Here is a 21,284-nt window from a genome sequence, read left to right as displayed (position 1 = left end):
GTAAACTGTATCAACATTTTTAGCTGCTAGAAGGCTGGAAGTAACTTTTAGTTTAGAACATAGGGACTTTCTGCGAAATATTGAACGATGTTTGAAAATAGGTGTTTAAATCACACTTTTGACTCTATTTATTCTGAGTCTAATTTTATTTCTTCGAAGATATATTATGTATAATTTTTTTACAACTTCATTATGATTTTATGCGGCTATACAGCGTGGGGAGTGCAGGCTCAATCCTATATTCAACTCTGTTTATTTAAAACAATTTAAGGGGTCATGCAGTAGAGACTGAATGACCTATGGATGATGATGTGAATGATTAGGCCTTCAGGTTACTTGTTAAATAAGTATTTTTTTAAATGTAAGTTCAAGATTTAGAACAATTTTCTTAAACCTCTAAATGAAAGTTCATAACTATTCTAGTATCGAATATTCATCTTTATCTAACTGCATAAGCAGCATTGATAGCACCAGCACACGCATACCTAGCATAAGTTTAACACGTATGCTACCATCTAGATATCAATAACAATACTGATACAAGCATTTAATATCGCCCGTAATGTAAGCAATTAACATGACAGGACGTTAATAACCGCGTTTAATATGAAAATCTTGTTAAGGCGACAACGACGCCATCTATAATTTATTACACGCAAACATCACGTCCTAGCTTTGTTAATTACACTGGGATTGGGTGAGACAGTTTCAGATTTAGGACAACATTTGTAACTTCGTTGGTCTGTGTATGAATTTGTATACTTGTGATTGATAAACTAGTTAACTCATTCAGTCTTAAACTTAACTTTTCAATGTGTGGAAAAGGATGGAAAGAGACACTAGTTGAATTTTAGGACAAACCTAAATCCTATATTGTAGGTATATTTCTTCTTTCTTACTGCTTATTATGAAAATATGAATTAATATTGGAGCAATTGGCGTTTAGTTTAAATGTTTAGTGAAACAAACGATTTTCTAAATATGCTTGGGAAATCTTCAGGCGAAGTATGCTGAAATTGCTTTTTTTAAGAAAGACTATAAAAATACTTCTACATAATAAAATTGAAAACTATCTAATAAAAATACGAGTACATATTTGAAATCCATTCTATCGTCAAATTAGATTATGGTTTTTATTAGAAGCTACAGAATAGGTACATTTAAACCCTGCAACCTCTGCCCTCCATTTATCGGAACGTTATCACTCTTACCCTACTCGCAGATTCAATTTACCGCCAACAATACAACACTCAGAGCTAGCATGACGAGGAATCACAAATCAGAGGCATCGGCACCCGAGGGAACCACAAAAAAATAATCTCGGCAATCCCGCAAATCATGGCCACCATTGTATTCCCATAATGTAGTGGAGGAAAACGCTCCGCAAAAAGACCCGCTTAATTGCACGGGGAGGAACTCTGAAAGGAGGTGGCATTGTTTCCGTGCCTTTGTGGGCCCTGACTCATCAATTCTTCAGATTGACGGAACATTCCCGAACAACGATTGAGTTCCGCGATGTTCCGCGGACCNGCAGTGCTAGTGCGAATGTCCAGTGTACTAGTGCAAGTGACCATGTGTATGCTAAAGTGAAAAAAGTGAAATTACCAAATTCTTTTAATTTTAGTGTTGTTGAATAGAGACTATAAGAATTGAATTTTTAAGTTTACCATGTTATTATTATCACCTTGTAAATTGCACCAATTTATTGTTTTATCATCTTGTATCACCTTGCACCCTCATTTGCTTATTCTTTCTCCCTCGGGAATATGTACGAAGTACAGTGCATTCAACTCGCCCGTAAGCGCGCGGTCAGCATTTACCAATCTGACCCAATTTTAACCTTTTCATTATTTTAATATCTTTAAGTTAGTTCGCGTTCGGTTACCATCGCCGCGTGTACTCAGCATACCATTTAACCATTTTACGAATATACCAAGTTTAACCAATTTTGACGTTTTATATTATTTCATATTTATTAATTTGTTGGACTTACACCCGACAGTCGTGTTAGTTACACCACTTATAACTCAAGAACGGCTGAACCGATTTAGCTGAAAATTGTCAGGGAGGTAGTTTAGAGCCAGGAGAAGGACATAGGATACTTTTTATCCCGTTCAAAATTTTAAAAAAATTCTGCTTAATTATTGCCATTAAGGCGGAACAAAGTTCGCCGGGTCAGCTAGTATAAAATAAAATATAATAAACATCGGAAGATCAATCCAACTATCCCAGTTATTTTTCTATCAGTCTAACTTTAAGAGAGGCTCAAAATAAACGCACTTTCGTTTCGTAGTCCAACTGTCTTCTGTGCGTCAAAATCGAGATTCCAAAAATGTACAGAGATATGAGTTCCCCCTCCAGCTAAAGAAGAAATGTTCAGCCTGTACTCTACGAGGCTGCTTAGCCGTCAACCACGTCTTACCTGCCTTCCTTTAAATCACAAAAAATGCAACTACACTCGCGAGCAAAAATATGGAATCACTCTATTTATTCCGAGCGATCATAATTCATAAGAACTAAATGACTAAAAGAAGATCAATAAATATGGTACCATTTTAAAGGTGATATTATAATCTTAAAATTGATACCATAGATACATACAATACATAGTCATTCAGTTCTTAAGACCGCTCGGAACACAAAGGGGTAATAGGCTTGTTGCCTAAAAAAATTTTTTTAGTCCGTAATGTTTAATATCAAAAAATATTGGACACATATAATTTTATTTGTCAATCTTACAAATAATTACATAGTTATGGTGCGTTGAAGTTGCGCACGACGTCACAACGTGCGGCATTTTTAAGCAAGCGTTGACGTCACAGGCCTCTTCTTATGAACTTTGGGGCGCTTTATCTCTTTAAATTTTCATTAGTTTGAAAAAGTGAAAAATACGTGTAGAGTATTTTTTGATAAGTTATCTGACGGACTAATTAAAACTCTTGCTTTTTGACCCAGGCAACATCCCCATTCCATACTTTTGCTCGTAACTATATTATGTTCATATTTGTATTCAAAGTGAAAACCCAATTTCAAATGCTTCACTTTTACAGGGCATATGTTAAAGCCGAGTTGCACCACCTAACTTTAACCGCAACTGTAACGATAACCGGTGTTTTTGTATAGCGTTTTACAGTTTGTTAAAGTAAGATGGTGTAACCCAGCCTTAGTTACACACCATAATGTGTTATTTACAGACACAGAGCTGCCAAAAGCCACCAGTACCTCTGCGCTGAGCGGCGCAGGAGTGCTGCGGCTCTTCAACAAGGTCGGCGAGACCGTCAACAAGATCACCTACAGAATGGACGAGTCCGACCCGGTGAGAAACACTATTTTTCTATGGCCATTCGCAATTTATAGTGATAGTAGATAGAAAGATAGATAATTTGTCTGTTTGTAAACACTTTAACAATTAAAAATATAATAGCATATAACAATAGTTTGCACTTCTTCAGGCATCTCCCTTCTCATCTTTCTCTTTTCTTTTGTAATGTACTTACCTACCTATTTTTATATGGCGGAAGAATTGTTTTATGTAGTGAGCAAATTATGCGTCTCCTTGACAAATAGCCCTATACCTATACTGTAGCGGTAGTAAACCACACATTAAGGATTCGCTAAGGGACGCTGAAGGGATTGTGGCTCCAAGGAGAGCTAATAACCAAACCCGACGAGTGTTGAACGTACACTGATTTATTGAATTCACCAATATTGTAACGCATAGTGACGAGCAATGACGTAAAGCTAACTTAGCTAAATTTAAACTAGGTCAAGTAAGAAATGTACAATTTTTATGTGCGGTTAGCCCGTACATCTTGCCAATCAGAGAAGAAAAAAGGACAAATCGCTTAAAATGATACAAAGTAATATGCTAAGTCAGAAGCTAGTTTGTACATTAAGCTCAAAAAGATATGCTAGGTGAAAACATTGATAGAAACGCTTAGGAACTTCAAAATTATGCTAGTTAATAACATTGATATAAAAACAATTGATAAGATGCTTAAGAAGTTATGAAATACGTAAAGATTTGTAATAAAATAGAATTACATAAGAGTTTAAATAGTGAACTTAGTGTCCATAATATTGTCCAGTAAATAAATAGCACTTAATCGGATGACTCAATTATTTCCCCGAGGGATTCACAAGGAATAGAGATCGACACGGACCTCGGGGGCTTAGGAGGCGCCGAGCCTCTGTCAACACTTAACACGCCCATGCTCACTGATTTACGCAATTCACTACACTGAGGTTGCACTTCTTGTTCACTAGACACACACTGCCGCTCGATGTTCACCGGATGTCCCCTCCTAAGGACAGCTGGATGTCTCGAAAGCTGCATGCGCCGAGACCTTTTCCTTCGGACTCGAAGAAAGATTGCCACTAGCGCTGCTATCAGAAGTACTACAACTATTCCATAGCTGATTGAGTACTGGTGGATGTCATGGACGCTGAGATCCGATGCTGATTCTTGCTTTACCACATTTAATTNCTGGATGTCTCGAAAGCTGCACGCGCCGAGACCTTCGGACTCGAAGAAAGATTGCCACTAGCGCTGCTATCAGAAGTACTACAACTATTCCATAGCTGATTGAGTACTGGTGGATGTCATGGACGCTGAGATCCGATGCTGATTCTTGCTTTACCACATTTAATTCATCCATTATCTCATGATAAGCTTGCTGGTGACTTTCTGTAGTAAGATCGCTAATTGTTGAGGTGTTTATCAGTTTGTTGAGAATTGATATCTTTGGGGCTTCGATATTTAAGTCTATATTTACCTTTTTTACAAAGTCATTATGAGCATATATCGTAAATGAGTCTCCCTTGAGAGTGCAACCCCTTTTTTACAAAGTCATTATGAGCATATATCGTAAATGAGTCTCCCTTGAGAGTGCAACCTTGACCTATATCGAGAAGGCCGTTGCCCGCTATTGTGCTGACTGTCATACCAGCTGGACAAAATGTGCGAATGTTGCACTCGTGGCAACATGAGTACAACCAGACATTCTGTAGGTGTAACTTGATCCACCTATTGTTACAAGGAGCTTGCTCGTACATACAGGGCGAAGTTATTTTTCCTGCATCTATTATACTTAGGTTACATAAATTTTGCTTGAGATCTAAATCATAAATAGGTTTATCTAAAGAGCATAGCATTCTCTCTTCAGATGCATGAAGACACGTTTGCAGATCATGTTCAGTTAAAAATATAACTGCTTCTTTTCTTAGATTAAACGCTAGGTAAGGGTAAGTAGGTACAGTCAGGTAGGAAACTGCTTCTGTGTTGCGTGGAACGGTGATAATCTTATCAAGCTCGTAGATATCGTTATTGACCAGTGGGACCTTAATCTCGATGATAAGGTATTTTTTGTAGACCTTGGCGAATACCTTAAGTAGCTTGTATAGGTCACGAATGTTATGTGTCTCTACAGGTACTTTTAGATCACCATGTAGCTGGCCTGATATAAAATTTATTTGTTGCTCTAATTGCTCGCTAGACAACAGGTGCGTATCGATGCGCCCGTGAGTGATGTCAGTAACGGTATCGATAAGTGAGGTTTGTATACGTCTCAGGTTCTCTAGGATGATGTTGGCTGCTAAAGCCGACGACGTTATGTAGAGTCCATTGTGGACGTCATTACGTAATTGAGTTAGCTCTGTTGCTGTTTCTCTTAAATATGTATTTATTAATGAGAATTGTTTGTTCATGATTTGTTCGTTTCGCTGTATTATGTTGTATTCCGCTTCGATAATTGTTGTTTGATTCTTGATGAGTTGTTTAACATGATTTTCGTTGTAGCTAATCTTTTCAATATCTTTAGCATATTGAAGAGCAAAGTTGTCGTCTAAAACACCAAATAGATAGTTCGCTACGGACCCAATACCATTAACTAGGCCTCTTTTTTGGCGTCTGCTGCTATGTAGAAGTCGATTATAGTGCTCAATTTCCGTAAGTTCATGCGCTAGTTGGTTAGCAATACTCATATACTGTGCATTAGATTGGATTGACATGCCTTTTAAATTCAAAGTTAAGCTCTTTAAATGACGAATGTACATCTCCATGTCTTCCAATGCTTGCCAGTAGCTAGTAAGGTTGTAGTACACAACCAATCTCCACTCATCTCGAATGTACTGTATATTCGAAATCGTGTCAAAATACAACGCTCTATTATCTTCTAGTGCTGTCACATTGCTATTAATGTTTTGCTGCATAGATGGAGATATAAACATAGTCAATAAGAGCAATGCTAGAGAGATGAAGTTTGTAAATACGCTACGCTTGCTTCTGCTTGCCCTTTTCTCATTGTTTGAAGATACTTGGGGTTGCTGATCGCTTGGCTTCGTTGTAGTGGTATCATCGTTAGTTTTTTCGACGGGAAGGGGGATGAGCTTTGTTACAGGACGTTTAAGGACGTTGTTCTCGGTTTTTATAGATACAACTCTGACGTATCCATCTTTTCCAGGGTGTAATTCTTGGACTCTGCCAAGTGCCCACTTTCCTGGAGCTAAATTTTCGTCTTTTATAATAACGATATCGTCAATTTCGAAGTTTTTAGTAGGGCTGGTCCATTTAGACCGGGCCTGAAGATGCTGAAGATAATCGGACGACCAAAGCTTCCAGAATTGCTTATTCATGATCTGCACCAGTTGCCATCGTGCAGGTAAGCTAACGTTATCTGGATCAGTCTGAGGTCTTGATAGTAAGGAGTCACCTATGAGAAAGTGACCAGGTGTTAAATACGTGTCCTCTGGGTTCTCTGTTAAAGGAAACAAAGGACGCGAGTTCAAGCAGGCTTCGATTTGCTGAATTAGAGTAGTCATCTCCTCGTATGTAAGTTTCTGCTCACCTAGGACTCGTTTTAGGTGCCTTTTAAAGCTTTTTACGGCGGCTTCCCATAAACCACCTGCGCTTGGCCATGCTGGTGCATTGAACGACCACTCAATGTTCATGTGATTGATGCTATTAAAGAAATCTGTATTCAAGGTACGTAAGATTTCTTTATACTCTTTATCTATCGCTCGCTTCGCTCCGACAAAATTTGTACCGTTATCACTGTACATGCGGCAGGGAGTCCCTCGCCGTGCACAGAAACGGCGGAACGCTGCTAAAAACGCTGGAGTACTAAGGTCTGACACCAATTCTAGGTGAACAGCCTTTGTCGCTAGGCAGATAAATACAGCTACATATCCCTTGTACGTCTTTGCTCCCCTGCCCCTGCTTAGCTTCAAGTCCACGTGACCGGTAAAATCTACACCGGTGTGTGCGAAGGGGCGGGAGGGGGTAACTCTCGCTCGAGGAAGATCAGCCATTATTTGATGGTGTTTTTCTGAACTGAAGCGTCGACATGGAATGCACTGTCTCAGCTGTCGTTTGACTGTTCTCATGCCGCTTAAAATCCAATAGTTTTCTCTTATGTAGGACAAGGTCAACCGTGGAGCACCATGTAAGGTAGTGATGTGCGCTTGGTTGATAACTAGGTCACTTAAACGACAGTGACTAGATAGTATTATTGGATGTTTGGCTGCGCTGCTGACGTTTGAGTTACTGAGGCGTCCTCCCACTCTCAAAATTCCGTCTTTATCTAAAAAAGGACTCAAGGTCGCTATTTTGCTGTTTGATCGAACATGGCCGTTGCTTCTTATGCTTTCTAAATCANCGACAGTGGCTAGATAGTATTATTGGATGTTTGGCTGCGCTGCTGACGTTTGAGTTACTGAGGCGTCCTCCCACTCTCAAAATTCCGTCTTTATCTAAAAAGGGATTCAAAGTCAAAGTCAAAATTTCTTTATTTGTTTGGACTAATAAATAGTTCTTACAAATCGTCATTTTGCTCTTAAGGAGCCTCTACATGTCTCATAATCTTTTTACCCTACCAGCGCTTCGAGACCAACATTTGGCAAGTGCTGAGAAGAAGCGCCGCAACAAACTCAGTCACCACTGTCTGCCGGTTAATATATATTCAAGGTCGCTATTTTGCTGTTTGATCGAACATGGCCGTTGCTTCTTATGCTTTCTAGATCGCTTTCAAAGTCTTGAGCTTGTGTATTTTTAATTATTAATAGATACGCTTTGTTTATTTCGTCAGCTGATAGGTAAGTTTCACGTTCTATAGCCTTGTGACGAAGTGCAGCGGCGAAACGTGATACCCATGCCACTATCTTTACGGCACGAGTGATGGAGCTATTGTTTATTAACAATTCATTTATGAATGATGAATTTGATTCTTGTAAAGCTACGTTCACACTGACCTTTTTTGTTTCCAGATTTGGCGCTTCATAAGTATTATTTTTTGTGTTATTTGGGTCGAAATTAAGCAACCATTCTGGGCCTTGCCACCAGAGGGAGCTACTCTGTAGTTTGGAGACGGATGATCCACGGGTGGCGCAGTCAGCTGCGTTCTCCTCAGACTTAACGTGGTTCCAATTCGAAGCTGGAATTACATCAACAATTTGCCGAACTCGATTTGCAATAAACTGTTTCCATCGAGCGGCGTCACCATGTATCCACCCCAGTACGACCATGGAGTCAGTCCAGGCGTATACATGACAAGTTGTGTTCGCTAATGACGCTTTAATCAATTTTATTAATTGAGTAAGAAGTAGGGCTCCACAGAGTTCTAATCGTGGCAGGGAGACCTTTTTTAGTGGCGCTAATTTAGTTTTCGCTGCAACAAGTTGCGATGTGAGCTCGCCTTTGCTGTCACGTGCTACTAAGTAAACAACGCAGGCGTATGCCTTCTCTGACGCGTCGCTGTAGCCGTGTAATTGGAACGTTTGTTGTGTGTCTCCTAAATATCTAGGTATCTTGAACTGACTTACTTTTTGAAGGTCGCTTTGAAGTTCAGTCCACTCGCTTTGAATTAGTTCAGGAACTTCGTCGTCCCAGCCTAATCCTGCTGACCAAGTTTTTTGAAAAAGTATTTTAGCTCGTATTGTCAGCGGTGAGAGCCAGCCCAATGGGTCGAACAGTTTTGATATCTGTGAAAGTAGCTGTCGTTTCGTGTTACATTTGCTAGAAAGTTCTGTTTTGTTTGTAAATATAAATGAGTCAGACGACGGTGTCCATTGAAGCCCTAAGGTTTTTCGGGATTCCGAACACCTAAAGTCAAAGGGCTTGTCGAGCTGTTCTGTAGATAAATCTTTTAAAAGCTCAGGGTTATTGGCTGACCATTTTCTTAGATTCATCCCCGCGCCTTTGAGGATGTTGATTAACTGAGTCTGTAACTCTTTAGTCGCTGCTAGTGTATTTTGTCCGCTGAGTAGGTCATCCATATAGAAGCTTTTTTCTAACGCTGAGGCTGCAAGGGGGTACCTTGACATGTCATCTTTAGCTAGCTGTCTCAGGGTGCGCATTGCTAGGTATGGAGCAGCCTTAGTGCCATAAGTTACGGTTGTAAGAACGTACTCCTGTAGCGACTCCTGAGGTGAATCTCGCCAAACGATTGATTGAAGATGTTGATGGTCTTCTCTGACCATAATCTGACGGAACATCTTCTCTATGTCCGCAGTAATGACGTATTTGTACTGTCTCCAAGTCAATATTAATGTTTGTAGGTCATGCTGCAAGTTCGGACCACATTCCATTACGTCATTGAGGCTGAGTCCAGTACTTGTTTTAGAAGAGGCGTTAAAGACCACACGAAGCTTTGTAGTGGTGGAATCGTGTTTCATGACGCCATGGTGTGGTAAGAAACACGAAGGACTGCGGTTCTCTCCACTCGGCCGCATATGTCCCAGCTGTTGGTATTCGTTAACAAATTGCTTGTAGCTTTCTGAATATGCTTTATTTTTACTCATTTTGCTTTCTAACTGCTTGAATTGGGCTGTTGCTTTGGCTTTAGATGCGCCAAGCTTTTCGTTATAGCTTTCTTTCATAGGCAACGCTACTTCATATCTACCATCTGCTAGACGCTTAGTAGTGGCAATGTAATGCTCTTCGCAAAACTGCTCTTCGCTTGTAAGCTCTGATGCTGCGCTAGGAATCTCTTCCATCTCCCAATATTTCTCTATCTCCGCTAAGTTATTTATAACTACGCTGCAATTGAAAGTTTTTACGTTTCCCGATAAAATCCAACCTAATTTGGTTTGCTGCGCTATTGGTGCGTTGTGTTCACCTTTAACTAGTCCGCTCATGATGACGTCAGAGTAAACACATGCGTCTAATAATATGTCAATTGGTTTCGAAACGTTGTATTCGGGATCTGCTAGCTGCATATGTTGGATGTGAGGCCATGATCGCCTTGAAAATGAGATGTTTGGTAGATCGCTAATCACTCGAGAAATGACAGATGCCTCTGTATTGAAGCTGTGATCGTCGTAGATGGACTTGCATTCGAGGGTCACAAGGCTTTTGCTTTGTTTAGGGCTGTTACCTACACCAGAGACCGATGCGCTAAATTTACGGCGTGGTAACCCTAGAAGCTGAGCGGCGTTTTCAGATATAAGTGTAATCTGCGAACCCTGGTCAAGAAGAGCTCGCAGCGTGACGTAATTACCATCAATGGCTTTAACCTGCAGTAAGACTGTCGCTAATAAAACCTCTTCATCGCTGGCAGTAACGTGATTGGCAGCGTAGGGTTTGTTAAGTGATTTAGATATAGGCGGTGTTGCTATGGCAGATTTCGCCTTTAAATCGGTTGTAGGCATCGAGGTTGAGTGCGATGACCCGATGAATGCGTCATGTAGAATCGTATGATGTTCGCTATTGCCACGGTAATACTATCTATACAGTATTCCAACTCGGCCATATTTTTGAAATAAATGTCAACAGACGCGCGGTACGTCACTGTATGACAACATGCTATAGGGCTGCCCACCTGCAGATCCTTTTTTCATTACATCTGCCAACTTAGAATTTCTATCTAGTTTTGTGAATGTATTTTGTGATTGTATTTTTATTTTATTTTGACAAACAAAATACCTACTTTGTGAATAAAATAGGATAAAATGCATAATTGTTTTGTGATTAGTAGATTTAATAGGAGCGTTTTACCTGAAATAAAACGCTTATTAAATACTTACCTTATTTGAAGCTTACTTGTTTGAGATAGGCCCCTTCCTGTTTTCCGCTTTTATGTCCCTTTCTTTCTATCTTATATCTTGTATCTCTCTCGCACACCTACCACTTCCGGTAACCAGGCAGGCGAGCCGACAAGTTTGGTCGGCGGCGATCGCTCGTCATTGAGTCGGAAAACACCAGGCAGAAGATTAAAATGTAAGCTTCAAATAAGGTAAGTATTTAATAAGCGTTTTATTTCAGGTAAAACGCTCCTATTAAATCCTTGACCGTTATTTGAAGCTTACTTGTTTGAGACGTGTTTGTTATCGCCTGGTGGAAGTGGACGCCAATGTGATCTTATGATGTAACTATGAGTATGGTAGGTGTGTAATATATCGTTAGGACCTCAAAGAAAATTAGGTATGAACTTTTATAAAATAAAAAGGGNCATGCGTCTAATAATATGTCAATTGGTTTCGAAACGTTGTATTCGGGATCTGCTAGCTGCATATGTTGGATGTGAGGCCATGATCGCCTTGAAAATGAAATGTTTGGTAGATCGCTAATCACTCGAGAAATGACAGATGCCTCTGTATTGAAGCTGTGATCGTCGTAGATGGACTTGCATTCGAGGGTCACAAGGCTTTTGCTTTGTTTAGGGCTGTTACCGATTACCTACGCCAGAGACCGATGCGCTAAATTTACGGCGTGGTAACCCTAGAAGCTGAGCGGCGTTTTCAGATATAAGTGTAATCTGCGAACCCTGGTCAAGAAGAGCTCGCAGCGTGACGTAATTACCATCAATGGCTTTAACACTGCAGTACACGCGCCCCTTTTTTTTACACGAATACACGCGCGGCCTACTCTGGTAAGCCAATTTAAAATCACTGTAAATAAGTTTATAAGCAATTTATGAATAGAATTACTATGTAAATGATAAAAGTGTTTATTATACTTATTTTATAATCAAAGTTTTTTTATATAACTATTTGGGATCAAACATTATAAACAGATTTAAAAGTTGTAAATTTTTTGGACCAAAATTGCACTTTGAGACCAATGTTAACAAAAAAAAATTGACTGTATAAATATGATTAGTTTTTTATCTGTCATAGTATTCATGACTTTCTACTGCCTGGTACACGGTGTAAATCCATTTGTTACAAGTCTTTCATAATTTTTTTGTCGAGTGATTTCGGGCTTTTGACTAGACCCGCAGTTTTGACGGCCAATTATAGAAAAGTGCGCAGACTCTAGCGACCCAAGCTTTACTGGCTTACTGACAAATTTAGTAAACGAGGCTTTCCTGGAATACCAGCTCTCTGGCGCAAGTTTTCAAAAAGTTATAGCGTAAAATGTTACCCTGGTCTACTATAGTAGTCCGCGCGTGTACTCTAGTGTTAACCTGCAGTAAGACAGTCGCTAATAAAACCTCTTCATCGCTGGCAGTAACGTGATTGGCAGCGTAGGGTTTGTTAAGTGATTTAGATATAGGCGGTGTTGCTATGGTAGATTTCGCCTTTAAATCGGTTGTAGGCATCGAGGTTGAGTGCGATGACCCGATGAATGCGTCATGTAGAATCGTATGATGTTCGCTATTGCACTCCTTGCACCTTTTGATCGAAGTGCATTTATCGTGTAAGTGTTTGAATAAGCAATTTTGGCAAAGTTTCAGTTTCGTCACTGTCCTCAATTTCATTTCCGCTGTCATATTGTTAAACTTGTTGCATTTATAGAGCTCGTGATCGTAATTACATATAGGACATTTAAACGTAGATGCGATGGCTGCTTGATATCCTTTAGATGCGAACTTACTATTGTATTGTTTCGAGTAATGTTGATTTTTAGGTTGATGATATGCAGGAGCTGGCTTTGTGGAAGCTGTGGAGGCTGTGTTATCTCGTTCTCGCTTGTGCATGGGTTCGAGGGCCATAAACTTGTTCATAAACTCTACTAACGAGGCTAAATCTCTAGGAGACTTACGTGCTTCTTTGTAGTCGCTGTAGGTGTCGCTGTCTAGTTTTTTTGTTAGGAGATGAACTAGTAAAGGGTCCCATGTATTGGTGTCCACGCCCAGGTTATGTATGGCATGGATACACTCCGTAGTGGTGTCATAGAGTCGTTTGATCTCGTATGACGTCTGCTTGCTCACGTTAGGTTGATTCAATAACGTTTCGATTTGAGTTGTAAATAGCACTTGAGGATTATTAAAACGATGTGTCAGAATTTCCCACGCTACGTCGTAGTTTTCAGCTGAAATATTCAAGTGCTGAATTAAACGCTCTGCTTCTCCCATTACTCTACCTTTTAGATGCTGCATTTTCTGTGCTTTTGATAAAAATGTGTTGTTATGTATAGATTCGGTGAATAAGTCGAAAACCTACTTTTTTCGACTTATTCACCGAATCTGCACCACTGCGTGTATTTACCAGTGAATGTAGGTATCTCCAGCAGAGGAGTAGCTTGCTGCACATGCGCTGTAGCATTAAGTTTTTGATACAGTGCTTTTTTAGTTTGTTTGAATATTTTCTCGTATTTGAGGAACTCGTATTGATAGAGCTCATCCTCACCTTCTAGGATGGAGTCTATTTTCAGATGTAGCTTGTCAATGTCCTGCCATCTCGATTGGATGTTTCGCAGTTCATCTTCGATCTCCCACTTATCCGATATTTCACTCACCTGAATGCTCGTTGTTAATCGGTTAAACGCTCGAAAGTTGGTCCTTTGGTAGGACATAAGTTCGTCGATCTTGCTCGGAGAGTCAGTCTTGTCCATTTTCACCTTACCTGAATCTGAACCTGACCTTGACCCTAACGGCTCGTATGCTAAAAGATTCGCTCTTATTTCTGTATAATAGTTTTTCGTTTGCTCGTAGATAGACTCTATAAAGTATCGCTGAGATCTACTCTCGACAGTTTCTAGTTGCTCATTGTTACGATCGAACTCTCCCTNTATTGGTGTCCACGCCCAGGTTATGTATGGCATGGATACACTCCGTAGTGGTGTCATAGAGTCGTTTGATCTCGTATGACGTCTGCTTGCTCACGTTAGGCTGATTTAATAACGTTTCGATTTGCGTTGTAAATAGCACTTGAGGATTATTAAAACGATGTGTCAGAATTTCCCACGCTACGTCGTAGTTTTCAGCTGAAATGTTCAAGTGCTGAATTAAACGCTCTGCTTCTCCCTTTACTCTACCTTTAAGATGCTGCATTTTCTGTGCTTTTGATAAAAATGTGTTGTTATGTATCGATTCGGTGAATAAGTCGAAAAATGTAGGCCACTGCGTGTATTTACCAGTGAATGTTGGTATCTCCAGCAGAGGAGTAGCTTGCTGCACATGCGCTGTAGCATTAAGTTTTTGATACAGTGCTTTTTTAGTTTGTTTGAATATTTTCTCGTATTTGAGGAACTCGTATTGATAGAGCTCATCCTCACCTTCAAGGATGTTGTCTATTTTCAGATGTAGCTTGTCAATGTCCTGCCATCTCGATTGGATGTTTCGCAGTTCATCTTCGATCTCCCACTTATCCGATATTTCACTCACCTGAATGCTCGTTGTTAATCGGTTAAACGCTCGAAAGTTGGTCCTTTGGTAGGACATAAGTTCGTCGATCTTGCTCGGAGAGTCAGTCTTGTCCATTTTCACCTTACCTGAATCTGAACCTGACCCTGACCCTAACGGCTCGTATGCTAAAAGATTCGCTCTTATTTCTGTATAATAGTTTTTCGTTTGCTCGTAGATAGACTCTATAAAGTATCGCTGAGATCTACTCTCGACAGTTTCTAGTTGCTCATTGTTACGATCGAACTCTCCCCATAAGCTATCTAACGATTGTAGACGTAGCTTCAGATACGCTGAGGTTTTACGATGTGCTGGATCCTTTCCGAAGTTGGATCCAATACGCTGAATTTCAGTTACAAGTTCACCTTGACGGCTGAATAACGCTTCGAAGTTCGACATGGTAGTTTTCGATGTGTTAGTAAAATATGAACGATCTTACTTGAATGTTGCTGCAAGACGAGTCTCCCGACTCACGCTATACGCTGGATGACGCTGATGCTGCTGAGTGACAATCCACAGTCACGGAGTTGGCGCTGATGCAGACACGTGGCCGTGCGCAGAATGAGGTCACGTACAAAGTTCACATTGATCGCTAGTTTAGATCAGAACACAGGACTTCACTCGCGTGGGGTCCTGCTTGTTCGTAAGCTCGAAGGACCAAAACTAATGTAGCGGTAGTAAACCACACATTAAGGATTCGCTAAGGGACGCTGAAGGGATTGTGGCTCCGAGGAGAGCTAATAACCAAACCCGACGAGTGTTGAACGTACACTGATTTATTGAATTCACCAATATTGTAACGCATAGTGACGAGCAATGACGTAAAGCTAACTTAGCTAATTTTAAACTAGGTCAAGTAAGAAATGTACAATTTTATGTGCGGTTAGCCCGTACATATACCAAGCTTTTAGCTTACCCAAACCTCAGCGTGTATCAGGCTGTCACGGCATCAGCAGTTCACTATCCTGCCTGAAATTAATGAGTTGCCCAAGGAAGGAGTGATCTAACACAGTAAAACTATTATTAATAAAGAGTAGGTATACCTAAAATTGGATCTTATCCATGAATGCATGCTTGTATGCAACTAATATGTAGAAAAATTACAACTTTTACAACAGACTTTTCACCTTCACTATAGTCGTAATGGTACATAAAAAAAAATATTATTAGTGAATTTTCAGAAGCTGAAAATATGACCGTATTTATTTCTTATTTCACAGTGGTTCGAAGAGCGTTCGACCCGCATCGAAGCGCTAGAGACATGTCTCCGGCGCCTCGCGGGCGCGTGCGAGGGCTTAGCGCACGAGCGCCGCGAGTTAGCGGCTCGCACGCACGAGGCCGCACGCGCCTGCGCCGCGCTGTCCGGCGCCGACCCGCACGCGCCGCTCTCGCGCGCTCTGAGCCACACAGCCGACCTGCACGAGAAGGTACGTCCCTAGCAGCCTTCCCACACAGCACAGAGACACTAGAGACACGAGGCCGCACGCGCCTGCGCCGCGCTGTCCGGCGCCGACCCGCACGCGCCGCTCTCGCGCGCTCTGAGCCACACAGCCGACCTGCACGAGAAGGTACGTCCCTAGCAGCCTTCCCACACAGCACAGAGACACTAGAGACACGAGGCCGCACGCGCCTGCGCCGCGCTGTCCGGCGCCGACCCGCACGCGCCGCTCTCGCGCGCTCTGAGCCACACAGCCGACCTGCACGAGAAGGTACGTCCCTAGCAGCCTTCCCAAACAACATATAGACACGAGCGCTCGCGCCTGGCTGACCTTATGAGACCTTTTCCCTCTCCCCACTTCACTAGCGTCTGCAATAAGGTTCAAAATGCGCACGCGCTGCTTTCGCGGGCTCTTAATCACACAGCTGACCTACACGAGTAGGTAAGCCCTTGTGAGTAGGCGCTCATAAACCCCTGCGCTGCGTCTGTATCATTTTTAGATCTAAGACAAGACAAGTTAGGTCCTTATAAGCCCCTTCCCCCGCCTCACTATACTAGCGTCTGTTTCTTATACCCGTTTTCACCATCAATCCCTAATTTTTAAGTGACCTCTATGGTAACAAATAACAGGAATTTTGATGTCATATGTGTCACTTAAAAATTTGGGATTGATGGTGAAAACGGGCATTAGTCACACAGCTGTCTTACGCGAGAAGGTAAGCCCTTGTGAGCTCTCTCATACAGCATAATGCCTTTCTTAAAGGTACTAGAGACATGTCGCGACATCTCGCGGGCGCGCACGCGCCTATGTTTCGCGCCGCTGTTGCTTTAGACCACACAGCTGAACTACACAAGACATGTCCTTATCAGCCTCCTAAACAACATAGAGGAGTTTAAAAACTCATTTATTTATGCAAGTAGCCTTTTAAAAAGCTCTTTTACACGTCCTAGTATTAACCCTGCCACTACTTCAGGACAATAAATAGGAAGGCCGAAAAGAAGTGGCGCAAGAAACTCGGTAACGATTATCAGCATCTAAAGACATGCGATTGATGACCTCTGTGAGGAATGTGATAGCTGAGTTTTTGCCTTATTATATCTAATTTTTTTTAATTTACAGGTAGAACAGCTGAGGATGGAGCAATCGAACACAGACTTCTTCGTGCTGACGGAGCACATCAAAGACTACCTCGGGCTCATCAACGCTATCAAAGACGTGTTCCACGAAAGAGTTAAGGCAAGTAACCCATAGAATATAATTTGTTCGCTTATTTTTAAAGCAAAGGTCACAAGCGATGGATACAGTAACAAATATTTGAGATCTTTTAACACTTGATATGCAAACCTGAAAAAAGTCCCCTCCATCACATAACACATCCACAAAAAATAATAACAGCTCTCTTATAGCGGAGTTTTGGGCTGACACTGTATAAGTTTTTGTTGACACGACAAGAAGAAGGTAATAAGTCTTGTCGCTATAGGAAGGAAGTTTTTTTTTATTTCGCGCTTTCTATATTGGCCGCATGTGTACAAGTTGGTACTACAATACAGACTCAAAACACCTCTTATTTCTGGTATTAATTTATTTAAAATATAATACCTTTGTTGTAGGTATTCCAAAACTGGCAACACGCTCAGATGCAGCTGACGAAGCGGAGAGAGAACAAGGCAAAGGCCGAGCTCGCCAACCGCCCCGAGAAGATCGAACAGGCCGCCAACGAGATCATTGATGTAAGCATTCATATTATACCCCCTTTTAATAAAACTTAATCATAGTATTCATATTTGAACCCTGTTTTAAAGTGACATTTAGTATGGAAATCTCACTTTAGAAACAAAGTTCAAGCTTATTCGCTTGAATCTGTCATATAATTTTGTTCACACTAATGCGAATAATGTCAATACTTATTGCCATTATTAAAATCGATTGAAAAATTCAAAAACACTTCGTCGTCATCGTCGAACAACGACGTATCTGCAAAATGTTATCTTGCACAAACACGTCTCTGTACTGCGTTAGAATAATCAAATCTATCTATGTTTTATTCTGTAGCTTCGATAGGATTATGAAGTTTGAAAAATAAAAAAAAATTTATATAAAGGAGTTAGAATAGTTTAATGCCCAAAAACAGATGTTGGCGGATGTAGACATGCGACGTTGTTCGACGAGTGTTTTTAAAGTGACCGCGTGGTAAGTGCCAGGATTAAGAAACGTGTACATTTTCCGGCAACGACACTTTCAGTTGTTTACTGTTTTTAATTGAAGTCTGTCTCTTTGAGCCTAAGCTCAGACCACCGATTTTTGTTGACCGATATTTGTGTCGGGCTGTTAATCATTATGGAGATGTATGAAAGTGCGCACATTACACCGATTTGGTATCAGCCGATTCTTCATAGAAATTAAAGTCGGGCCCAACTATCGGCCAACTAAAAATCGGTGGTCTGCGCCTTGGCTAAATGCCTTCTTTTTTATTGTCAACCTTAGCGTAGCAAATAAAGACTATCAATTTTGTACAGTGGGAGGCGAAAGTGGAGCGCGGCCAGCAAGAATTCGACACGATATCGCGCGTCATCAAGAAAGAGCTGGAGCGCTGGGACGAAGTCCGCCTCGGAGAGCTGCGAGCCACCATCCTCCGCTACCTCGAGGAGCATATGAAGCACCAGGCACAGGTCAGCTTATATACACAGATCAGGCTCTAGTGCATTGGTTCCCAAAGTGGGGGCCGCGCCCCCCAGGGGAGGCGCAAAGACCTCTATAGGCGGCATTTAGCAGCAGCAAAGGAGGCAAGGAGTTGGAGCGCTGGGACGAGCTCCGCCTGCCACCATCCTCCGCTACCTCAAGGAGCATATGAAGCACCAGGCACAGGTCAGCTGCCTCTCTCTAGTGCATTCTTCTTCTTTTCGTGTCGACAACAAACCTACACAGTGTCAGCCCAAAACTCCGCCACAAGAGTGGCGTTGTCAGTAGCACTCATCAAATCCTCCTGAGTGCAGTTGCTTCAGCACTCAGGGCACGACATCAGGTGCTTCAAAGTCTTCTTCGCTAGCTACATAGTGATAGCTTGTCGCAATTACAACAACGTTAACAGCATTAAGTGTTCTGGCAGTTGAAGGTAAGATAGGCAGTTCCTCTGTGGTTGAGGATTCTGGGTGAAGCTCGTTTCCAACTTTGGCCTGATCATCACTTTCCATCAGAAGAAATGCAGGCCAAGAGCTTCTTTATTGTAGACTAAAAAATACAAAACATGATGACGTATTAATCATGGATTTAAGACACTAGTACTAATCAAAGATGTATCTGTTATAAAAATATGTAATAAATAAATATTTTTCATTGCAGTCGATCCGCTACTGGGACGCGTTCCTTCCAGAGGCGCGGGCCATCAAATGAGGCCTGGAGTGACGCGCCAACCACCCACGACCCAAGCCAACACCGTTGTCACAGCATACAGGATACAGTAGGTCCACTCCAAACATCGACTGAAGCTATATTACATCAGCTGGGCTAGGAAGCGCGCGACTTCTTACGCGTTGATCTCGTTTTATTTCCCGTAGAATTTTGCGAAATACCGTCTTAGTGAGCGCCTACGTTCTAAAAGGAACCCTCATTCAAAATTTGAGACTCCTAGCATTTGTAATTTCTGAGATTTCGAGATGAGTGAGTCATTCAGTGACCTTTCGCTTTTATATAGATGCTGTGCTAGGATGCGCGCCCCTTTATCTTATCGTTGATTCTGGACGACAAATGTATGGCCTTATCGATGAAAGTCGATAAAATATCTCGAGGAGACAATAAGATGTAACGGCGCGCATCCTAGACTAGCAGATACCAAATCGAGAGAAATCCGTAAGCTTTGTCCAACCTTAGTTGATGACATTCTATATTACGCTTTATCATGTTCAATCAAACAATTTTTGTAACGAAATAGCAGTTTGAAATATAACTTTAAAAATGCAACAACAAAAAAAACAGTATAAAGTCAATATACCTCACACTAATTTTAACAGTTAAAACCCTCTCGGTTGTCCACAGAACAGTCGATTGGTTCGATTGAGTATTTTAAATAAATGCAAAATCATGAAAAAATAATATTCCTCAGAATACCTCAACAAACAATTTGACGAATGATAAAAATTGAACACGCTGTAGTATCTACCACAGAAAAGTGGAATATTTGAAGCTTCCTCTAAAATCACTGCCATTTTGCATAGAGTCCTAAAGAGCAAGCGACTCTAATAATATTCGTAAATTAGTATCAACTGAGTTAATCCTTTAACTGGTATAGAGAAAACTCTTTTTCATTGTTTTGAACCTTATTAAATTCTCACTAAAGTTCAAAATATGGTGGCATTAATTATCCCAACGCCAGTTAAAGCCTAAAACGCTTCGCTATGACCCCAAGCTACAAAAAAAATAGATGTATGCGACTTTATCGAATCGAAATGTTTCAAAAGTTCTATAGGCACTATACACAAACATCTATACTCGAGATGCAAGCAGTCTATAAACGCCTAGCAATAAGGCGTAGTTTTTGTAAATAGGAAATGTGCGTGCATGATTATTTAAATATCTTTGCGAGTTGAAAAACAAATCAGATAAAATTTATGACGTCACATTAAAAGTCAGTTTTCAGCAAGGTAACATAAAATATTTTGAACGCACATTTCCTATTAAACCTACTTTCACTTCTTATACTGTGACAATGATGTCGTTTCCCCTGGCAACACTGGCACTCTTTGCGGACAACCTTAGTTTTGGCTATTAAAGGATTTCAAATACTTGCATAGTTTTGAATCAACTTTTATGTTGAACGATGAAATCATTAATTGAGATAAAAACAATCAATCATAAGTGCGTAATAATGACTGATAACGGTAGAAATTTTCATTGACATGAATGACAATTCAAATTATTTAAAAAAAACTCATTTCTTAAATTAGAAATGTAAATACTTTTGTTTTTTGTAAACCCTGTTACACTCTGTCAAAGCTGTTTACGTGACATTGGCGAAATCATGGTTCTCAATACCAAGTCGTTGCCAAAATAAAAGAAGAAGAAGATGTGTAGCCAATTTGTTACAAATGAAACTTACTCAATTCTATGTTACGAAAGTTTTTTTGATACTTTATAATGTACAAAAACATTAAAATGATACACACGTTTTATGAACCTTAAGAAACACAAAATAAGACCCACTTTACTGTGTTGTTTCTCTTAGTTTTAGTCTTGTCTGCCACGAGACTCCAATGATAAGATTGTATGTAAATCACTCGATAATTTATCA

At 40.7% G+C, this 21,284-nt stretch overlaps 2 protein-coding genes across 3 annotated transcripts; one reads left to right on the top strand and one right to left on the bottom strand.

Moving 5' to 3' along the window:
• Positions 1 to 1,515: 1,515 nt before the first annotated feature.
• Positions 1,516 to 20,862, top strand: LOC114357933 (sorting nexin 1). The gene is made up of 7 exons (XM_028311744.1): positions 1,516 to 1,576; positions 3,195 to 3,316; positions 15,782 to 15,988; positions 17,120 to 17,236; positions 17,611 to 17,730; positions 18,517 to 18,669; positions 19,340 to 20,862. The coding sequence occupies exons 1-7, from the start codon at positions 1,516 to 1,518 to the stop codon at positions 19,388 to 19,390; spliced, it is 831 nt and encodes a 276-aa protein (XP_028167545.1). The 3' UTR covers positions 19,391 to 20,862.
• On the bottom strand, positions 3,586 to 7,615 carry LOC114357957 (uncharacterized). 2 transcript variants are annotated; one of them, XR_003656344.1, is made up of 2 exons: positions 4,519 to 7,615; positions 3,586 to 4,352 (listed from the first exon to the last, which is right to left on the bottom strand). XR_003656344.1 is itself a non-coding variant. In XM_028311788.1 (2 exons), exons 1-2 carry the CDS (start codon positions 4,656 to 4,658, stop codon positions 4,103 to 4,105), a joined length of 390 nt encoding a protein of 129 aa, XP_028167589.1. In that variant the 5' UTR covers positions 4,659 to 4,828; the 3' UTR covers positions 3,586 to 4,102. The 2 variants fall into 2 exon arrangements, 1 of the variants encoding a protein (XP_028167589.1); XM_028311788.1 differs by having other exon boundaries at positions 4,519 to 4,828.
• Positions 20,863 to 21,284: the final 422 nt, after the last annotated feature.

The sequence above is a fragment of the Ostrinia furnacalis genome, unplaced genomic scaffold (genome assembly GCF_004193835.3).
Source record: "Ostrinia furnacalis isolate ACB-3 unplaced genomic scaffold, ASM419383v2 OfSCF3546, whole genome shotgun sequence".
Taxonomy (NCBI): domain Eukaryota; kingdom Metazoa; phylum Arthropoda; class Insecta; order Lepidoptera; family Crambidae; genus Ostrinia; species Ostrinia furnacalis.
This window is presented reverse-complemented; position numbering and strand designations above follow the sequence as displayed.